The following is a 19682-nucleotide window of genomic DNA, read 5'->3' as shown; positions in this document are numbered from 1 at the left end:
ATTAAGTGATTCACTCACTCATTCAAGTGCTTAGGCACTGTGAACAACTTAGATGAGCTTCCCTGGCCTCATAGTAGTAGAAAAGGTAGGCATGAACAAATAATTACTTGTGTGATTTAATAGGACTCACCTAACTAACATTTAGAGAGCAGGGAAGGCATTCCTAAAAAACAAATTTAATTTGACACTTGCAGGATTAGTAGTAGTTTGCTAGGCCAGGTCAGAGTGGAGGCAATATATCTGAGACCGGCAGGTTTGAAGGGAGGAGATGAGGGCTAGCATAACATACTTGAGGAAGTGAAAAAAGTTCAGTATTACAGCTCTTTGACAAGTTTCAGTCTACGTGAAGAGGGAGGGAATCTTGGTTCATTCAACTGAAAGATATCTTAAAAGAAAGCAGCATAACATCAATTCCATTACCCATTTCATGCCCTAGATAGTCAAAGTTAATAAATGGTGAATGGTATAAAAAGCATTTGGATGTGCTAATTAATGCTATGATGTGGCTGAAAACTTGAAAGCAAATAATATTTAATCCACATGGATCTATCCAAGTCCTTTTAAAAATAATCCCAATTTCATGAATATTAGCAGAAGACAAAGGTTTTTTCCCTAAAAAAAAAAAAAAAGTCAAATGTTTAAAAGTGAAGCAAGTTTCAAATTGCTTCAAAGTTTGATTGCTTGCTAAAAAACATACCATTTACAAGAAACTTCCATAAAGATACATGTATTTGTAAACCATTAAGTGCTTCTCCTTTCAAAGGACACTTCAACATTATCCATATTCCCCAAACTCAAGTACTCTCAAGGCCATAAAGTACAAAACTAGGGGGTCAGAAAATAGACCTCTCCCATGGATACATTTTATTTACCTAATCAAAATCTGAATGTTGAGAAAGAGGCACTTCAGAAATTGCTAAATGAAGGCTGAGGCCCTGAAAGTAAATCATAAAGTTCTCCCTGCTTTTCTCAGGGAAATCCGCTGTTGAGATGAGCACACTTGTCACTTGGACAGACTGCTTAGACTGACCCCTCACAGGTAATAATGAAAGACAGAATGCCCTAGTTCTGAAATCCTACACACAATGGCCAAAATGGTGAGAAGTACAGAAACAGGTCTGACTTGGGCAGCACACATGCAAGCTCTAAATTCCTGGGCTAGCTCAGCCCAGCCTTGCTGCCTGTCTGGCCCCAGGACCAGCCAAGATTCAAGGGGAAAGGTCTCTGGACTAATACTTTCCCACCTATCTGGGAGAACTGAAACCTAAATCTCCTTTCTCCCTTCCTTCATTCTCCTGTGCAGTGGATAAGGCCCAGAGCCAGCCACCAAAGACCCAGGACAACAAGGTTAAACGAGGAAGGGAAAGTACACTTAACACAGCTCTTTTCAGATGGTTAGGGACTGGATTACCTCAGGGCAGTGATGGCCTGGAACAACAGAAGAGCCTTCTCTAGGAGTGTTTTTTTTTTTTTTTTTTTTTTTGAGAAAAAAAAGATGCCAGACGGCTGCTAGTGCCAAATAGCATTTGATTCCAAAAGGGGGGTGCCTTGAAGAAGAAGCCATCTACATAGTTTAATCCCTGTCGTTAAACATTTCTTGGAAGGGCATTTCCTATTCATTGTAGTAGTCAATTACTACTGCACTGATCTGCAGTGGTTTTGTTGCCTATATGTTTTAAAAATTGAAAACATGTACCCTGTCAGCTATAACAGGGGCTTTTGTAGACTGGCTAAGGAACCTATATAGAACAGTTTATATGGGAAACTCCTGTTTCTGTCAAGTCAAACCTCTACCCTCTCCTCCTCCTCCAGGTCTCTTTTCAGTACCAGGCCAGCTCTCTAGCTTTACCTACTTTCTCATAGGTTATAGAGATTTGACCTGCTTTCCCTTCCTTTTTAAAAGCTGACACCACCTAGCATCCTGGCTTCCTACTTCTATTACCCCAGAAAAGTGTACTATTCCTCTGGCTGGGGAAACATCTTAAACATGGATAGAATTAGAGTAACAAGTATAGAGAGTCTAAGAGCAATTAGCTTATAAACTCAAGCTTTCAAAAATTCATGCCTGAAAGTAGAACTATTTGTTTATGCCAACCAAATACCCTGGATATTCTGAGATTATTCAAATTTTTAAAATGGTCTTCGGTGGGACAGGGAGGGTGGGAGGGAGATGCAAGAGGGAGGGGATATGGGGATATATGTATACGTATAGCTGATTCACTTTGTTATACAGCAGAAACTAACACACCATTGTAAAGCAATTATACTTCAATGAAGATGTTAAAAAAAAAAGTCATTCTATTATTGCAGCATCCAAATATTTCTGTCAGAAAGCCACTTGGGTTTACAAAATTTGGTTTCTGTGTTCACGAAATACAATACAGCTCCTTTGGTCAAAGTAACCAAAACTCTACATGCTAAGGACTTCCAGAAGGTGACTAAAAATCATCGTTTTTGATGGGCCATTGTACAGATCACCTTTACTTGGCTTGCTTTGAGATGTGGCAATTGAATTCTGAATATCAGGGACCCAGGCAATTATGACTAGAGTATTAAAGATTTATCCCCAAACTCTGATTTATATTTGAGAGGTCAAGATTTCTAAAACTAGAACAACTTTTATATTAAATAAGTTACTGAGCCGTTTGCAAGGGGAACTTCGATGTACAACAAACTCGGCACAGAGTCTGTTAGAGGTATAACTTTCTGGTCATTTGCTTGAAAACCAGATGTCAAACCAATTTGTTTATGGTTACAGGGCACAGATTACTGCTAGGCTAGGGACCAACAGCTTACTGTCCATCTCAATTAGAAGCAGCAATGAGGCTGTTAAAGATCTAGAGCCAGATTTCATATTTTACCATCCATCACCTTTAAAAATCACAACCATAATTGATGATTCCACTAACTTCATTAGTACCATGCTAAACACTCACAAGGAAAAGTGCATGTTCTTATTCATACTCATTGTCTCCCCTTCCCCTCCTCTCTTCTTCTCCCTCTTCTTCTCCCCCACACAAACACACTTGAGTGTAAAGTAACGCAAGTAACATTTGGCTCGGTTATGAAGTAACTGAGTTAGAACTAGAGTACTATTACTCAATTTCTGCTTCTAAAGCATATGTCAATAAATTATAATTCTGAGAAGTTAATAAAACAATGTTTAGGTTCTAGAATGAAAAAGGAAACACATAAGAAAGAGAAAATACTGAGTCTCTGACGGGTCATTCTGTATCAATTTAATCTACTTTTACACTCAGGCAGTTTTAACAGCACAGAAGATTCAAACTGAAATATTTCATGGGACTCTCAACTACTGGGTAACTATTTTGCTTCCAAGGATTCAACTAAATTCTCAATCGCCCTCCATTCAGATTTATCACTCTAACAGAAAAAAGGAGATACTATGCTTATTAGCTGTCTCCTTTGAAACTGTCTCTTATCAGCAAAGAGGATTCACAATTGGGATGCATGTAATCATACCACCTTTTTCACATAAAGTATAACTCTTGAAACAGACATACGGCAAATGTCTTGTTTTTATCTCTTGGCATACAAATTACTATCAACTCCCACAAAACCTTTCAAAGACCTGTCATTAAAGTTTAACCACTTCATAAAGGTTTAAATCATAACAGATCTTAAACTCATAAGCCAGATAAATAAAAAAGAGTGCCACTGCAGAAGTAAATTTTCGTGCCCCGTCCCAAATGATGACAAAAATTATTTTTAAAAGGGGGGGGTTCTTAAAGGGTCATATTTGCATAGTACAGGGAATAAATCCTAAATTCTCTCACATGGATTTTACATGTAAACATTTTCTTTGTCAGTAGAATGCCTAAATTTTCAGTAATCACTTCTTAATGAATAGTTAAAAAACAAAACAAACAACAAAAATACTGAAATCAACTCCTCCTCAGTACTAGGACAGATTCAAAATTCTTTCTTGAAGTGTCTGGGATGGTCTGTATTCAGCGTTGGGTCTGAATTCTAGCTCTAACGTTTACTAGTTTTGTGGTCTCAGGCAAGTGAGTTAGCCTCTGTGAGTCTTATTTGTAAAAAGAGGATACTAATGTCTACCACACTGGGTTGTTGTCAAGATTAAATGAACTCCAGGAATAAATATCTAGCACAATCCAGGCACTTTTATTATCTCTCTTCAGGTGAATTAGGAAGACCTCTTTCTGGGGTGAAAATACAAGTGAGGCCCCTCAATCTCTAAAACGGAATGCCAGCTTGGCCATCTGATAACCTTGTCTCTAAAGCAACTGAATGGTAAATTAGGACTGCATCCTAATTTGAGAGACAACAAAGATGAGAAATATGCTGAGAAAATAAAGTCCATTATACAAATACAATTGACCTAAGAGATCCAAAGAATAAAACTGATCCTTTGCCCAGGTTCAAAGGCTGTTAGGAAAGTAATCACGTCCAAATGATTACCTTGCAATACAAAGGGTTTCTTCTCTCTCCCTTTTTAAATGTGATTGAAGTCTCCATTAATATTTTGATCTGAAACTATAATAATTTAAAATTTATACAACTATTCCAGTGAAATAAAAAACTCTGAAAAGTATATAAAGTCTGAGTTGTTATGGGAACAATGGAGTGCAACACTCTTGCCCTTTTTAATTCCTTTGTCAAATAGAAACAGCTCTGATTCTGAATCACCAAGTCAACCCTCAGCTTCCTATATTACCAATGTCCTTCTACAGGGTGATTTACACCTCACTAAGGAAGTATGAGAGCTTTAGGGCCAGATTGTTTTTTATTACTTTTTATCTTGAAATAATTCCAAACTTACAGAAATGTTGCAAAAATAGTACTAAGGGTTTCCATTTATCCTAAATGTAGATTTACCAATTATTAACATTTTTTCTCTCTCTGCATATTTTTTCCTGAACCATTTGAAAATAAGTTGCAGACATGATGCCCCCTCACCATTAAATATTTAAGTGTGTATTTCCTAACAAGGACATTTTCTTATATAACCATAGTACAATTATCAAGGTCAGAAAATTAACATTGATACAATACTATTATCTAATTTATAGACTTGATTCTAGCTGGGATGCAATTTTGAAATACATATTACTAGCCTTTTATTTTTGTGTAATCTTTGATCAAGGAATCATAATCGGGGTCAGCAAACTATAGCTGTTCTAAAAAAGTTTTATTGGAAAACAGCCACACTCATTTGTTTATGTATTGTCTCTGTCTGCTTTAGAGTTAAAACAGCGGAGTTGAGTAGTTGCAACAGTTATTATCTGGCCCACAAAGCCTAGAATATTTCCTATCTGGCCCTTTATAGAAAAAGTGTGCCAAACCATGACTTAAATGTGCATGAATATATATACACTGCCATTATAGATTTCTCTGCAACATCAAAAAATTGGAAAAAGTCTAAATGTTTATCAATAAATGACTGGTTAAATAAATTATGGTACCCAGTGGAATATCATGCAGATATAAAAACAATAATACATGTATATGGAAATAAAAATATGCCCGCAGTATATTGCTAAGTTGGAAAAAAAAGTAGGTTATAAAATACACAATCTCATTTTATTCTTATTTAAAGAACCATACCTAAGGGCGGGACAGGAATAAAGACAGATGTAGAGAATGGACCTGAGGACACAGGGGCGGGAGGCAGGGAGGGGAAGCTGGGACGAAGTCAGGGAGTAGCACTGACACATATACACTACCAAATGTAAAATAGCTAGTGAGAAGCAGCTGCATAGCACAGGGAGATCAGCTCAGTGCTTTATGGCTACCTAGAGGAGTGGGATAGGGAGGGTGGGAGGGAGGCGCAAGAGGGAGGGGATATGGGGATATATGTATACATATAGCTGATTCACTTTGTTAGCAGAAACTAACACAACATTGTAAAGCAATTATACTCTAAAAAAGATGTAAAAAAAAAAAAAAGAGAACCATAAACATACCTCATGAATAGTGTGTGTATACTTGTATTTATAAAGTTCTTCTAAAAAGTTATTAGTGGTTTCTCTGGATAGTAGGATTATGGCTGACTTTTGCAGCTTTCTTTATAGCCTTCTGAATTTATTTTTAATATGGGCAAAAAAAGAAAGCTCATACCAATTTCCAAACATATATCACTTTTATCTTATAGAAATTACTGATTTTACTGTTAAAATATGCAAGTATCCTCCAATTTCACAAATGAATGTATCACCACAAAAACTAAAACTCTGCTTCATGATAGCTACTTCCTTATGCTCAATGGTTTCTTACTTAGACTTCTGACAACATTCTCAGTGTTGATCAATTTATGAAAGATAACTCACACATCATTTAGAAAACAAGCCATCTGTCTATACTCTAAGATAATCACTTGATAACCTTTAAAGAAATATAATGTTTGACCCAGAAGTAGTCTTTTTTTACAGTGATTAATAAAAACATTATCTCTTCCAGTATAGAGCATACTATTTATATATAAACAGCTTTCAGATATAACCACATATTTGCCTAGTACAATCCAGTATCAATGTAATCAACATGCTTACAAATGGGAAACGCAGCTGTCCCTAAACCCACTTTAAATGCTATTCATGGTCAATATTTACGTGGAGAAATACACAACACCTTATGGAAATACTCATTTAATAGGGCACATGTATTAAGCATTGTTGTTGCTGCCCTTTCCAGTTGGCTGTTTGAAGATGATAACACAAATTTCAACCTGGTTTTACTTTTGGCCTATGCATCTTAAAGTACCTTCAATAAGTAAATGATAAACTTCACATTTATAGTAAAATGCAAAAATGAGTGCTACTACTTCCTATATGTTCTAAAATTATATTATTACAGACATCTAGACTTTTTTTACTGTGCTATGACATTAACACTCTTTATTCCTAAGAAGTTCTTACCTGTCTTAAACCTTCCTGAAATTTAAGTTTGTCAATGCTTTACCCTCAGCTGAGATGGCCAACAGCTAGTTGATCTCTATCCTTCTTATAATAGCCTTTAATAAACTTGCTGAGGTTCTTAAAAGTCACCATTTGAAACTCTTGTCTTAAAGCAACACTATCCTTTGAGGAAGCTATTTCCTTGTCCTCCTCCCCTTGTTATAGGAAGGATTTAAAAGGGAGAGGGGGATTTATAAGGATATACAAAATATCAGATAGCACTAAAAACACTGGAGCAAAAGAGGCGGCATTTGGGTCAAGTTCAGTAATAAAAGTTACTGTTACAGTTACCATGATACTGGGCTAAGTGTTTAACCATTACTATTATCTCTTTTTTAGAGATTATGAAATAACTTGTTCACGGGCATAGAACTTGAGTGGAAGAGCTGGACCTGAAGCCACCATTCATGGAGATGGTACAGTAATGAAGAATACCGGCTCTGGGTGTGCAGACTGCTTTTACCACCTGCTTAGCTGGATGATCTGGGTAGGTTACTTTCTCTCTGTGTCTCAGTTTCCTCGTACATAAAATGGAGATGATAATAGTGCCTATTCTCATGGAGTTGTTGTAAGAATTAAATGGTTAATGCGTATGTCTTAAAATCCTGAGAGGCACAGAGAAATCACTCACATCTTGTTATTGATCCTAAATATCACTGGACTGAACGCACGTGGGCAAGGAATTGTATACACTGCAGGATCTCTGACAAAACCTCTCTAACACTTTTCTAAATTGTTTATTGCCTAGTTCTGTATCCTGCATCTGAGTGTATGACTCAGAAAATGAGCTATTTGGCTAAATGGATTTCTACGGTAAGGTGCTACTGTGCCTTGAATAGGAATGTTTTAGTTCATGACAAAGTATGAACTTAGTGAATCAGTTTTACTTGGATTGCAGTGAACTGGAGGGTTCTAAGAAACAGAATGTTTAAGTTTTATTAAAACCAACGTTTAAGTTTCATTAATATTATTTCCTTAACTTGTTCTCAAAAGCTCTCTCAAAAAAATAGATTCTTATTATTCTTTTGTGAAACCATTCTGCTTCTCTTTATCCTACTTGAAAAAAGAAATCTAAAAACAGAGCATATACCCCAAATAAAGTGTTCAACTTACCAGATACTAAAACTTTCATCAACAGCACTGAAAATACTAAAAACAAACAAACGAAAATGAATAATCAAAGCAGCACATAAAAAAAAAAAAATCCATCTCTGGACTGACTTTTGACCATCACTGTACCTCAACTTCAACACATCCAGAATGAGATCTCCTTCCTCTTCTTCCTTCTCCCTCCTCATGGCTCTTGTCTTTCTGGCTTCCTCTCTCCTTCTCCAAAACCCCCTCCATTTCCAGTGGTATCCAAGCCACAATGATTCTATTTTCCATTTTCACCACCATTCTGTTTCAGACCTTCATTACCCTTCACCTCTTCTATTTCAAGTCTTCCCCTTGTCAAATCATCCTTGACTTTACCCATTTGCTGCCAGATTTAGTAAACATCTTACTACCTACTATATGCCAGATACTGTGCTAGACATTTTAATATACGGAGTCTCATTTTACTGTGCTATGACATTAACACTCTTTATTCCTAAGAAGTTCTTACCTGTCTTAAACCTTCCAGTCCCTTACACAACCATGTGAAGCACTATCATTCCCATTTTATAGAGGAATAAAATACTTGTGGATGAGATAGGTTTGGGGACTGTCAATAAATGAAATATCCTTCTGTCAATAAGTGAAATAGCTAAGACTCAAAGTGAGAGCCAAGTGTGCCTAAAGCAAGATTGTGATGAGATCACTTTCATTTTAAAAGCCTCCATAACTGCTAACTGTCTGGGAGTAACAGCCAAACTTCTTAGGCTGGTATTCAAAGCACTTCTTTAATTGGATAACATGGTCCAATCCTTTTACTCTTGTTTTGCATGAACTTCCTGCATTACCATATTCTTCAGCCAACCTGGATGACTCAATGTATCCTAAACATACTCAAACATTCATACTCTTTATTTGGGTTTACCCCATGTTTTCCACCTTGAAATGCCCTCCTTACTACCATTTTGAAATCCTATATATACTGTGAGGCTTGGCTCAAATGTCACCTCAAAATATTCTTTCCTGGTTTTTCCAAAAGACTGCTATCTCCCCTTCAACGGAACCTCATAGTACTTTATTATGAAACTCTCTTAGAGCATTCATATGCTATAGTAATATTGATGCTCATCATACTGTTCTTATTTCCTCCTCCTTGAAGGAAGGGACCACATTCTCATTGCCTTGCACCTCATACTCAGTTTCTTCTTTCTCATACCCAGTGCCTTACACTGACTTGATTTGGAGACACTTCTATATTTTAACCTAAGTTTCTACTCTTTTCACAGAATTTCACAATCATATTAAACACACTTAGAAAATATGAGACAGAAAACTGCATCCCTCATTTCTAACCAAGATGAACTTTAAGAGTGGAAATGCTGAATAGGATTTACTACTAAAGCTCAAAGGCATTTAGTTTATTTAAGAAGCCAAATTATAGAACATTACATATGGTTAAAATTTCTTTGGTCCCTACTGTATTTGCAAATATTATCAAATGGAACTAAACCAGAGTTTTCATAAAAACTGACATTTTCAAAAAAGCTTTATTTGCTTTAATCTTTCTCTTCCTTTTGACAAGATTAAGACTGTAAATGGCAAATGGTTAAATAGGAGCACCAAATAATACTATCTGCAAGGCATCTGGCCTTAAACAAACACACCAAAATGCCAACTCTGAAGCATCTAGCCTAATGTATTTATAAATTTATCTGTCTCTGATGTTCTTACTTGAAACCACAGTTCTTTAGGGAGTTCTTTGAGACTCTTTGTATGTACACTCAATAATTCATGGACAAATATCATTCAGCAAGAACTTCTAAAACTCTCCAAAAATAAAAGGGAAGTAAGGCAAGTAAAATTTTAGATCCCACAGTCATTTTATTTAGGCTATGCTGAACTACACGCATTGGGTAAGAAGTTCTTCTGATATTTTAAATAATGCCATTATACCATTATGTACCATATTTGTAAACTCCTCACTCTAAAAACCAGGCTTTTTATACAGAAGGAATATTGAGCAGTAAATCTAACTTTGTGGACCTCCTCAACCTAAACACTTTTATTTGCTTAAACCATACATCAGAGATAGCCTTGAAGGAAGAAAAGAGACAGAAATGTAACTATGTCATGCTGAAAGTTTGGAAGAAAAAAGGTTAAGGGTAAATGGAGGCTCATAGCTAAACAGACAGCTTCAGTGTTCCCAAAAACATTTATTGAATACCCACTAAATGCCAAGTGCTGAAAGCAAAAACAATCATGGTATCTGCTGTAAAGGAAGATACTGGCAGAGATAACCCCAATCAAATTATCATACAAATATAAATGAAAACTCCCAACTGTGATAAATATTAACAAAGAGTTTCATGCTCATTAGGAAAAGTTTCCCAGAGAAATGATGATTGGTTGGTGAGTCAGTTAGGGACTGATAAGAAGGCAGACACACATAAATATTTGAAACAGAAGGACTTTAAAAGGAGGAAATGGCTACTCAGTGATGGAAGAACCGAGAACCAAACAGGAGACAGTGAAGCAACTCTGTCTCAGATAGTCACTACCACCCTTCGGCTGGAAGGACAGAGGGAAGAAGTAGTATTAGGTGAGGCCAGGGGCTGGAGCATCAAGCAGAAGCTGGAAGCATGGTGAGCCTGTCCTGTGAGAAGTATGGGGCCATGAAGGCCACTTATCCTCCCCTCCCTCCTCCCAGGACATTCATTGAACAACTGCAACATGCCAGGAATTCTACTAGGTGCAGGACACATAGCATAAATAGAATATGGCATATTTGTGCTCCTGCAAAGTCTATCAGCAAGTACGTAGTATGCAGTATTACCAAAGACCTTTTAAGTGCCCTTCTTTTAGCATTTAGCATGTAATTATCATTAGCGCTATGAGATTTATCTTCATAGACCCAGAGACTTAGTTCCTTGCTCCATAAATCTGTTGATCATTCTATTGTTTACTTTGTATATTTATATGATTCCGTTAATCATTCACCCACCTTTGTCTTTTCAGCTGAAGAACATTAATTTTTTCCCATCCATTTATCTTTATATGGCTATCTCACTTCCATATAAAGTTCAGTTCTTTCTCCCCACCTTATCTAGCAATTATAAATTTCTTGTATTATAGAAACCAGAAATGTACAAATAATTTATTCTCTCTGAGAACTTCATAGTTTTAAAATAAGCATATTCATTTTGTGACACCCACTCTAATGAAAAGTTGTCTTGTTTTGGAGGTACAATGATATATTGTCTATTTCTTTAGGGAGCCTAGATCTCACATATTTTAGGCAGTTTGGAATTCTTTCTTACATATTTGTCCTGAGAGAGCTTTCTCAATTTTGTACCTTTTAACTTGTCATGTTTTATCGACAGAAGTTTAATGACATGTGCAAATCTGAATATTATATTGTACATTGCTCCCTCTACATCTGTGCTGTCTGATACAGTCACCACTAGCCACATGTGGCTGAGCACTTGAAGTGTGGCTAGGATGAATTGTGATGTGCTATAAGTGTAAAATATCCTCCAGATTTCAAAGACTATAAAAAAAATCTCCTTAATTTTTATGTTGACTACATGTGGAAATGACAATATTTTAGGTGTATGGGTCAAATAAAAGATTACTAAAATTGTTTACTTGTTAATTCCTACTTTAAAAAATATGGCTACAAGAAAACTTAAAATTACCTAAGTGGCATGCATTTTATTTCTATTGGACAGTGCTATTTTAGATCATTTGTGAAAACTGATCAAAGTCCTGGACTCAATCATTCAGGATATCACACCTGGTCATTTTTACCCTGTTTCCCCTATCCTTAATGCAGCTCTATCTGTGACAAAATATTCTCCTAGTAATTAGATGATTTGGGAACCTCTGGTATGGATCTTCATCAAAAGCTTTCTGAAAGTTGAAAATGCATTTACTGTTTCCATTTCTTCTATATGCTTGTTTGGCATCTTCATATTAGACAGGAAAGATTTCCCTATACATTGTATTTTCTCCAAAATGACTACTTTCCCTCTACCAAATGTTTCCTGTATTCAGTGGCCCTAACCTCTACTCTGGAAGTAAAGGGAGACTCACTGAACTCTATAAGGCACATTATCAGGCTCAATTTTTGGCAATTAAACATGGCTGATCTTATTATGAAGGCCTTTCCACTCAAATTCCATCTCCCCATAGTTTCAGAGCCTTCCTTGCCTCTGCTCTAAAATGATTCCACTAACACCACTCCCAAATTGTCTCCTAATTATCAGAATACCACACACAGTCTAGTTTTGTTCGAGGTAGTGGGATTTAAGGGAGCAAGTACAGATCCTACGGGCAAAAGACTTTGGCTCTTTGTATACGGTAAAAGTATCAATATTTCATAGACTCTGAAGTATTACATATGTGACATATTTGGTTCACATGTCTCTTTTCCTACACTGACAGTTCTTAGAAAGTAGGCATCATCTCTTCAAATGTCTAATTGTAAGGGTATGTTTAAAAGAAAATGGAAGGGAACCTGATATAAATTATTTATTTCTCAGAATCAGATCCTTTCAGAAAATGAGGTTTTGGGACTTCCCTGGTGGCGCAGTGGTTAAGAATCCGCCTGCCAGTGCAGGGGACATGGGTTTGAGCTCTGGTCTGGGAAGATCTCACATGCTGTGGAGCAACTGGGCCTGTGCACCACAACTACTGAGTGTGTGTTCTGAAGCCCACGAGCCACAACTACTGAGCCCGCATGCCACAACTACTGAAGCCCGCGCACCTAGAGCCCGTGCTCTGCAACAAAGAGAAGCCACCTCAATGAGAAGCCCGCGCACCGCAATGAAGAGTAGTCCCCGCACTCCGCGACTAGAGAAAGCCCACATGCAGCAACGAAGACCCAACGCAGCCAAAAATAAATAAATAAATTTATATATATAAAAAAATGAGGTTCTGATAGGGAAGCAGCAGTACAAAGAAGGAAAAGTACCACTCAAATCAAACAAAAAGATAAAGTCTAGACTCTAGATAATTCTTCTGATTTCATAATTTTGGGTGCAGTAGACCCTATCTAAAGCCCTTCTTATAGCAGTGGCCAATTTCAAGTTGCCAGCTGACACCATATAACCCTCTGAAAGGAAAACATTCATTCTGATTAAGAGCTCCAAATTATTATTTATGGACTCTCCCCAAGTTGTTTGCTGAATGCTTTTCAGGGATTTATTACTTCTTATTTTTCAGACAGATCTGAAATATGACATTTCCTAATGTCTTTAACCATAGTTCCCTCTGGTACCTGCATACTGGGCTACATGAAGTGCTTCTACTTCTTTTTACAATGAACACATGACAGTTCCAGGATCTCTCTTTTGTCCACCTAATATATTCAGGGAAGATTCTTTTCTAATTCATCTCCACTTCAAAGGAAGAAATCGATATTCTTCCTTCCTCTTTGACAGTGACATATTTATGCCAATGGACTGACTTAACAAGTTAGATTTTTAGCCTTCTATCTCTAATTAGAGAAGGAAAGACTTGACCCTTACAAAGGACAATTGCTATCAAGTGTCTGAGTGCATAGTGTGGTAGGGTGGAAGGAGAGGGAATAGGGTTAGTATCAAAAAATGTACATTAAAAAGCTTGTTTTTAAAATTAAAACTCTTTTCATAACTCCTTTTATTCAGAATGGAGAACAAGGGAAAGAACTAGACTGAACAGCTGGATGCCAAAAGGCCCCTAGTGCTTTTTCCTCTACCCCAGAACTCCCAGATTCAGAGGTTCCACAGCTCATATTCATGGTGCCTTCTTCTCTTCTCTCCAAATGGCCTCAAGAATTCCAGGTTGCACCAAGAATAAAACAATGTTTGAAGACTCCAGTGACAGTGGGGATAAATGATAGAAGAGAAGACATGGATGGCACAGGCAGGATAGTTGAGAGAGAGTAAGAGAAAAGAACATTTACTGATAACCTATTTTATGTCTGGGGCTAAGGGTAAAGCAAGTGGGTGGAAAGATGAGGGAACTCCAACTCTGGGAGGGTAAGACTCAGGATCTCTCCCTCTTAAAAACTATGTGTGTCTATGTGACATTTATGAGATCTGTTTGCTTTACCATGCATATAATAATGATTATGTATACTCAATATGTTTAATATGTCAGATTAATTTTATTGTGAATGTTATTTGATAAGTACTATAAATTCTAGAGTTATACAGTTGTTTTCATAGTTTCCTACTGAAATATCATGGCCTGAAACTTTTTTAAAATCTGAAGACTCCTTGAATTTTCTTCCCTAGTGAAAGGGAAGCAAATTATCATCGCCAAACCTGCATAATGCAACAGACTGAAATAAATCATAAAGTGCCTTGTCTCTTTTGGTGTAGGTAAACATATTTTTAGTATTGGCTCTCTCATCTTTTGCAAGATGATCTTATAATTTTTGTTTAAGCCTAATTTCTAATTTATTTGCTATCAAATCTTATGGGATTCTCAGGAGGAATCTTCCTTATTTATTATTTTTAAGGAACAAACACTACCACAAAGTACCTCATTTACCCTATGAGCTCTTTCATTGTGCAAATGAGCTAATAAGCAGGGCACTGACCTAAGTGTCTGATTTTGATCCAAACTTTCCTCAGATATCTAATAAATAGGAAGTAGGTCCTATGCAGGGTATTTATTAAATTCTTCTTTTCAACTATTCCCTGATATCCCAATTCAAGAAAAATTCCATTAAAAATAAAAAGTCATCAAATAAATTTGAATTTTTCTTGTGGCAAGACTGTGGACTGGCCTCCTAAAACGCATTAGTAACTCTTTTTCCCTTGCCTTCTACCTCTACTAAGGCTGAAAAACTAAAATGATTCCCCATACTTCCTTACTGCTGGGGGAGGCCACGTGATTTAGTTCTAGCCAATGAGATATAAGTGGAACTTCTAGGAAAGCATTTTAAAAAACCAAAACCTGGCTGACATGTCTCTTCGGCATGCCTTACGCCTCACCCTTTTTCTTGAAAGATGGATACCTAGGGGTGCATTAGCCATCTTGCAACCATGGAGACAAAAACCCTGTGCTATGGATGATGGAGGAGAAAGCCAATAAGAGCCATGCTCCTTGATTACAATATTGCTGAGCTGCCATACTAACCCAGGGCTTATCACACGAGACAGATAATTCCTTTTCTTGCTTAAGCCACTATTCATTAGATTTTGCTAGGACTCGCAGCTATTGCATTACAACTGTTCCATCTCCACACCTGCCCAACCCATCTCCACCACCCCCCCATATTTGTGCAAATACTACAAATTTAAAACTTTCCATCTATTATTGATCTTCCCTAATTTAACAGCATAAGGTACATTATGCTTTAAAAAATGTCTGAAAAACTCAAAGGCATATTTAAAATACGTAATTAATTTTTCTTTCATTCTGCATATTCATTGAAATTGGTGGCTAACTTCACTTAATACATTTCAAAATTAAAAAAACTGATTTAAACCTGAATTATTTATTTATACAAAGATAGCTTCTAAACTCAAATACTTTTTAGCATGCTTTTTTTTAAAATGATGTACTTTTTTGCTAGCCAAATTTACAATGTATCTCAAATTATCAAATCCTATTCTGTAATGCTTTATGTAATCTTGAGAAACACTCTAATTCTCCTCCCTAGAGTTATTAAATTCAGACATATGTAATTTAGTGCCTGGAGACACTTCAGTGCTGCTGACATTTTTGACACCAGATGTAATTAGTAACCTAGAATTCCTTCTCCAAAACTACCTATGACATATGCTAAGATCTAAAATTATGACTCAAGATTAAAGTCTTACTAACCTTTGCTACAAAATATTAAAGCTGTCTAATCTCATATTTTTGCAAGTATAATAAAGGAAACTGAAAATGCCAATTGCAATGGCAAGTTATGACCATTTCATACCTAGACAAAACAATACTGCTTTTTCATGTATTTATTATTTCAGAACAAATTATAAAGCTGGTTATTTTCTCTGAGGAGTTGCTTCAAACTGCTTGAGACGTAACTTAAAGGTGGCATGAACAACCATGAGAGAAAGGGGAGATTTTCCTAAAAAAACTATTTTGACCCTGTCATTCCCATGCCCCAAATCCTATTCTCCCAACTACTTTCATACATTCAAACTCTGGGGATCAGCCCATCTTCCCTTTCCAGCTTTACTTCTCCCTACTTTCTCATACTCATTAAAATTACTCTCTTTATTCCAAAAGAATTTCACACTGCTCAATTTTTTATATAAGAATGTTCACAATTATTACATGGAGAAATTGGAAACAATTTAAAAGTCAAAGAGGCATCCAAAAAAATACCACATAACCATTAAAAGTCATAATTTTTGACAGCATGGCAATATGCTTATGTATCTATTTAAGAGAATTGTAACTTTTTAAAAATGCTATGAAGAATAACAGACTATCCCAGAAATACCAAAAAGCACATTACTACTACTATAAAACAGCTAGGTAGTACAGTTCAAAAGTACCTATTCACCAGTATAATGAAGACATAATAGAGAGAGAGTTTTCCTAAATATTGGCTACAAATAATAATCATAGGATTTGCTATACTGCCACCAAGAGTTAAATGTGATAGAAACAGCTAAACATCGAACTTACTAAATACAGCTTTAAAGAACACAACTATAATTTATTCCTGCAAAAAACTACTGATGTACTAAATAGATCTTACCTTAAAACAGACTAAAAGCAACTCTGGAGAGGTCTAGGGGTTCCAAAAGCACTCTTGGAATTTTATTATTACCAAACCCTAAGATGGTGTGAAAAAAACTCAAACGAACTTTTTGGCCAGCCCAATATTTCAGTATATGCTTAGTAAATTAAATAAATTTTCTTTTTAAAAAAAGGCTGAGGATCCCTTTAGGACACTGATTTTTTTTTTTTTCCCTATTTCAGCCATAAAATTCCGGGATTCTATTTTCATTGTGAAACTTCATGGGCTTAATAAAGAAATTCTGTAGACAACATCTTGATAAATGCTCTAAAATCTTTAATAGACAACTAGATTTATGCAAATTCCAAGAAGCATAACATAACTGCTATTAAAACTGCTATGCAGAATATTCAGAAAACACCAACTCAACTTTGGTTGAGTTGTTTGGTTGTTGGTTATTAGCTCAACAAATTAGCTAATAACTAGTGACAATTTTTACTCATTTAGGAATCCAAAGAACCCAAACAAGTCCAATTAAAACACGTTGAGAGGGCATTTCCTGGTGGTGCAGTGGCTAAGAATCCGCCTGCCAGCACAGGGGGCATGGGTTCAAGCCCTGGTCTGGGAAGATCCCACATGCAGTGGAGCAACTAAGCCTGTGGGCCACAACTACTGAGCCTGCGCTCTAGAGCCCATGCGCCTAGAGCCCATGCTCCACAACAAGAGAAGCCACCGCAATGAGAAGCCCGTGGCGCAGCAATGAAGAGTAGCCCCCGCCCGCTGCAACTAGAGAAAAGCCTGCATGCAGCAGCGAAGACCCAACACAGCCAAAAATAAATAAATAAAATTTAAAAAACATGTTGAGAGTAAAGCACTGTTTCTGTGTATTTTTAATTATAGCACTTAAAATATTTTAAAAGCCTTTACATTTTTTTCAAAGTCTTGCAATTTAGGTGACAGTTTCTTTTGAGAGAGATCAAAAAAGAAACTGGAACTCTAAGTCCTTCACACACCAAAAGTATGTCCGAAATCCATTCTCTTCTTTCCATTTCCTTGGCTACCACCTAGTTAAAGTAGCCAACACCTCCCCCTAAATACCTCCTAACTGATCTGATCTTTCAGGTTTACCCCATCCTCCTATAATCCTTTCTCTCTACAGGCAGACGATTATCAAACCTCTCCCCTATGACAGCACCACAAAAACAGGGTCTCTTGTCTTGAACTGTTTTCCCAGCATCTAACACAGTGCCTGGCACAAAGTAAGTGCTCATGAAATATCTGATGAATGAATGAATGCTCTGAATTTACATGCTTTCTAAGGTGTTCAGAATCATTTCCTTCTGATTCCACAACTATGAAACAACTTTAAAGTTATAAAAGGAAAATTAGTTAGACAAGGTTTCTTATGCAAGCAATTAATACTATAGTTTTACATGATTCATTTTATTATGGATATATTGCAACAAGACAAATAAGAGCTATTCATAATTATTTGCATATGACCAAAAATAACTCTAGGATACAGAAATATTAATAAAACAACACTTATAGAATATAAACTTTATACAGATGTAAAGCTATGCAAATCTATTTTACCATCTTAATAGAACTCCTTTGTTTTTCTTCCCAAACGCCACTGCTCAGCTCAAGAGTGCAATGAATATTTGCCTCTCTGTCGTAGGATCCAAAAATAAGTAACCTGCAGTATAAAATAAAACAAGGGGACTATTATACCAATTATATGTATTAAACTTTTTCTTTCTGATCATTATACTAAAAAGTAATAAATTACTCTGTTAACAGAGGAAAAATTTAATTAAACACTTTGTATACCCTCTACTGGAAAAGTAAAGCTAAAAATTAGGTGAAATTCTAGGACAAGTTGTTATTCAGCAGCTAAATCAAAGAAATAGAAAGTAGTACCTATTCATGAGGTAAACAAATTGACCAGATATCTATACACAGTAGCAAAAGCTATAGATTTTCAAATCAGCTATAGATTTGAATTTTAAAAATAAGTTGCAGAGTGATACATATATACAGTATGATACCATATCTATAAAAATTAAACACAAAATAGTACAATATAGTTGCTATGAACACACATACATACATGTACATCTCTACCTACTAATGTGACCTTGGGCAAATTATTTAACTTCTCTAAACCCATCTCTTCCTCTGGAAAATTCAGGCCAAAAATAAAACTTACCTCTTAGAGCTGTTGTGAGAATAAAAGACAATGCATATAAGGCATTTAGCATAGTGTCTAGCAAACAGTCAGTGCTCAATAAATGTTTATTATTTCTATTATCTTGAAAATAACTGTCAGGGAATAATTGTATCACTTAATTTTACTGTTTAATATTCAGATCTAAAAAGGAAATCTTGGGTCCAATCTTGAGATGACATAAAGCAGTTTTTCTTATTGAAGGAAAAAACTGTTACCCACATGCTCAACTTCTATATTATCTATCTTCTAAGCCAGAATGTAAGTCTGCCAATGTTTTTTAGGAGTAAGTTTGAGACTATCTTTAGCATTAATCAACATTTTGACTGCTACTCTATTACTTTATCTCTACACGAAGATTATAGGGATAGGAGTGAGATAATGAAAGAAAAGTGGATAAAAGACCTTAGAGTAATAAGAGAAAATTGTGTCCTAAGGTTGGAGAACTCAAGCAAATCATGTCCATACTTCACAAACTGGCTTCATAACCTGAAAAATCAGAATAAACTCATGGCAAAAAAAAGTTCATAAATTTAAATAATTTTTAATCTGAAAGGCAATTTAAACTTACTGCTCAACAATTTACTGCCAAGAGCATTAAGAAGATTCATAAGTATAAAATACTAAGTTTAGGAAAATGAGAATTTTCATTCATCAAAGCTCTGCTGCCACCATGTGTCCAAAAGAGCAAACTACCTAAAGGTCTTTACGGTCATGCAGAGAAGGCTAT

The 19682-nt window shown here is 36.0% G+C and overlaps 1 protein-coding gene across 1 annotated transcript in view; it reads right to left on the bottom strand.

The window, feature by feature from the left end:
- PDZD8 (PDZ domain containing 8) overlaps positions 1-19682 on the bottom strand; it is an 88699-nt gene that overhangs the window by 18274 nt on the left and 50743 nt on the right. The window contains exon 3 of the mRNA XM_061190983.1: positions 18319-18421. Within this exon, the coding sequence (XP_061046966.1) occupies positions 18319-18421 (103 nt within the window). The remainder of the gene's footprint in view (positions 1-18318; positions 18422-19682) is intronic.

Source organism: Eubalaena glacialis, chromosome 1, assembly GCF_028564815.1.
Source record: "Eubalaena glacialis isolate mEubGla1 chromosome 1, mEubGla1.1.hap2.+ XY, whole genome shotgun sequence".
NCBI classification, from domain to species: Eukaryota; Metazoa; Chordata; class Mammalia; order Artiodactyla; family Balaenidae; genus Eubalaena; species Eubalaena glacialis.
Note: the sequence above shows the minus strand (reverse complement) of the source record. Positions and strands in the feature narration are given on the sequence as shown.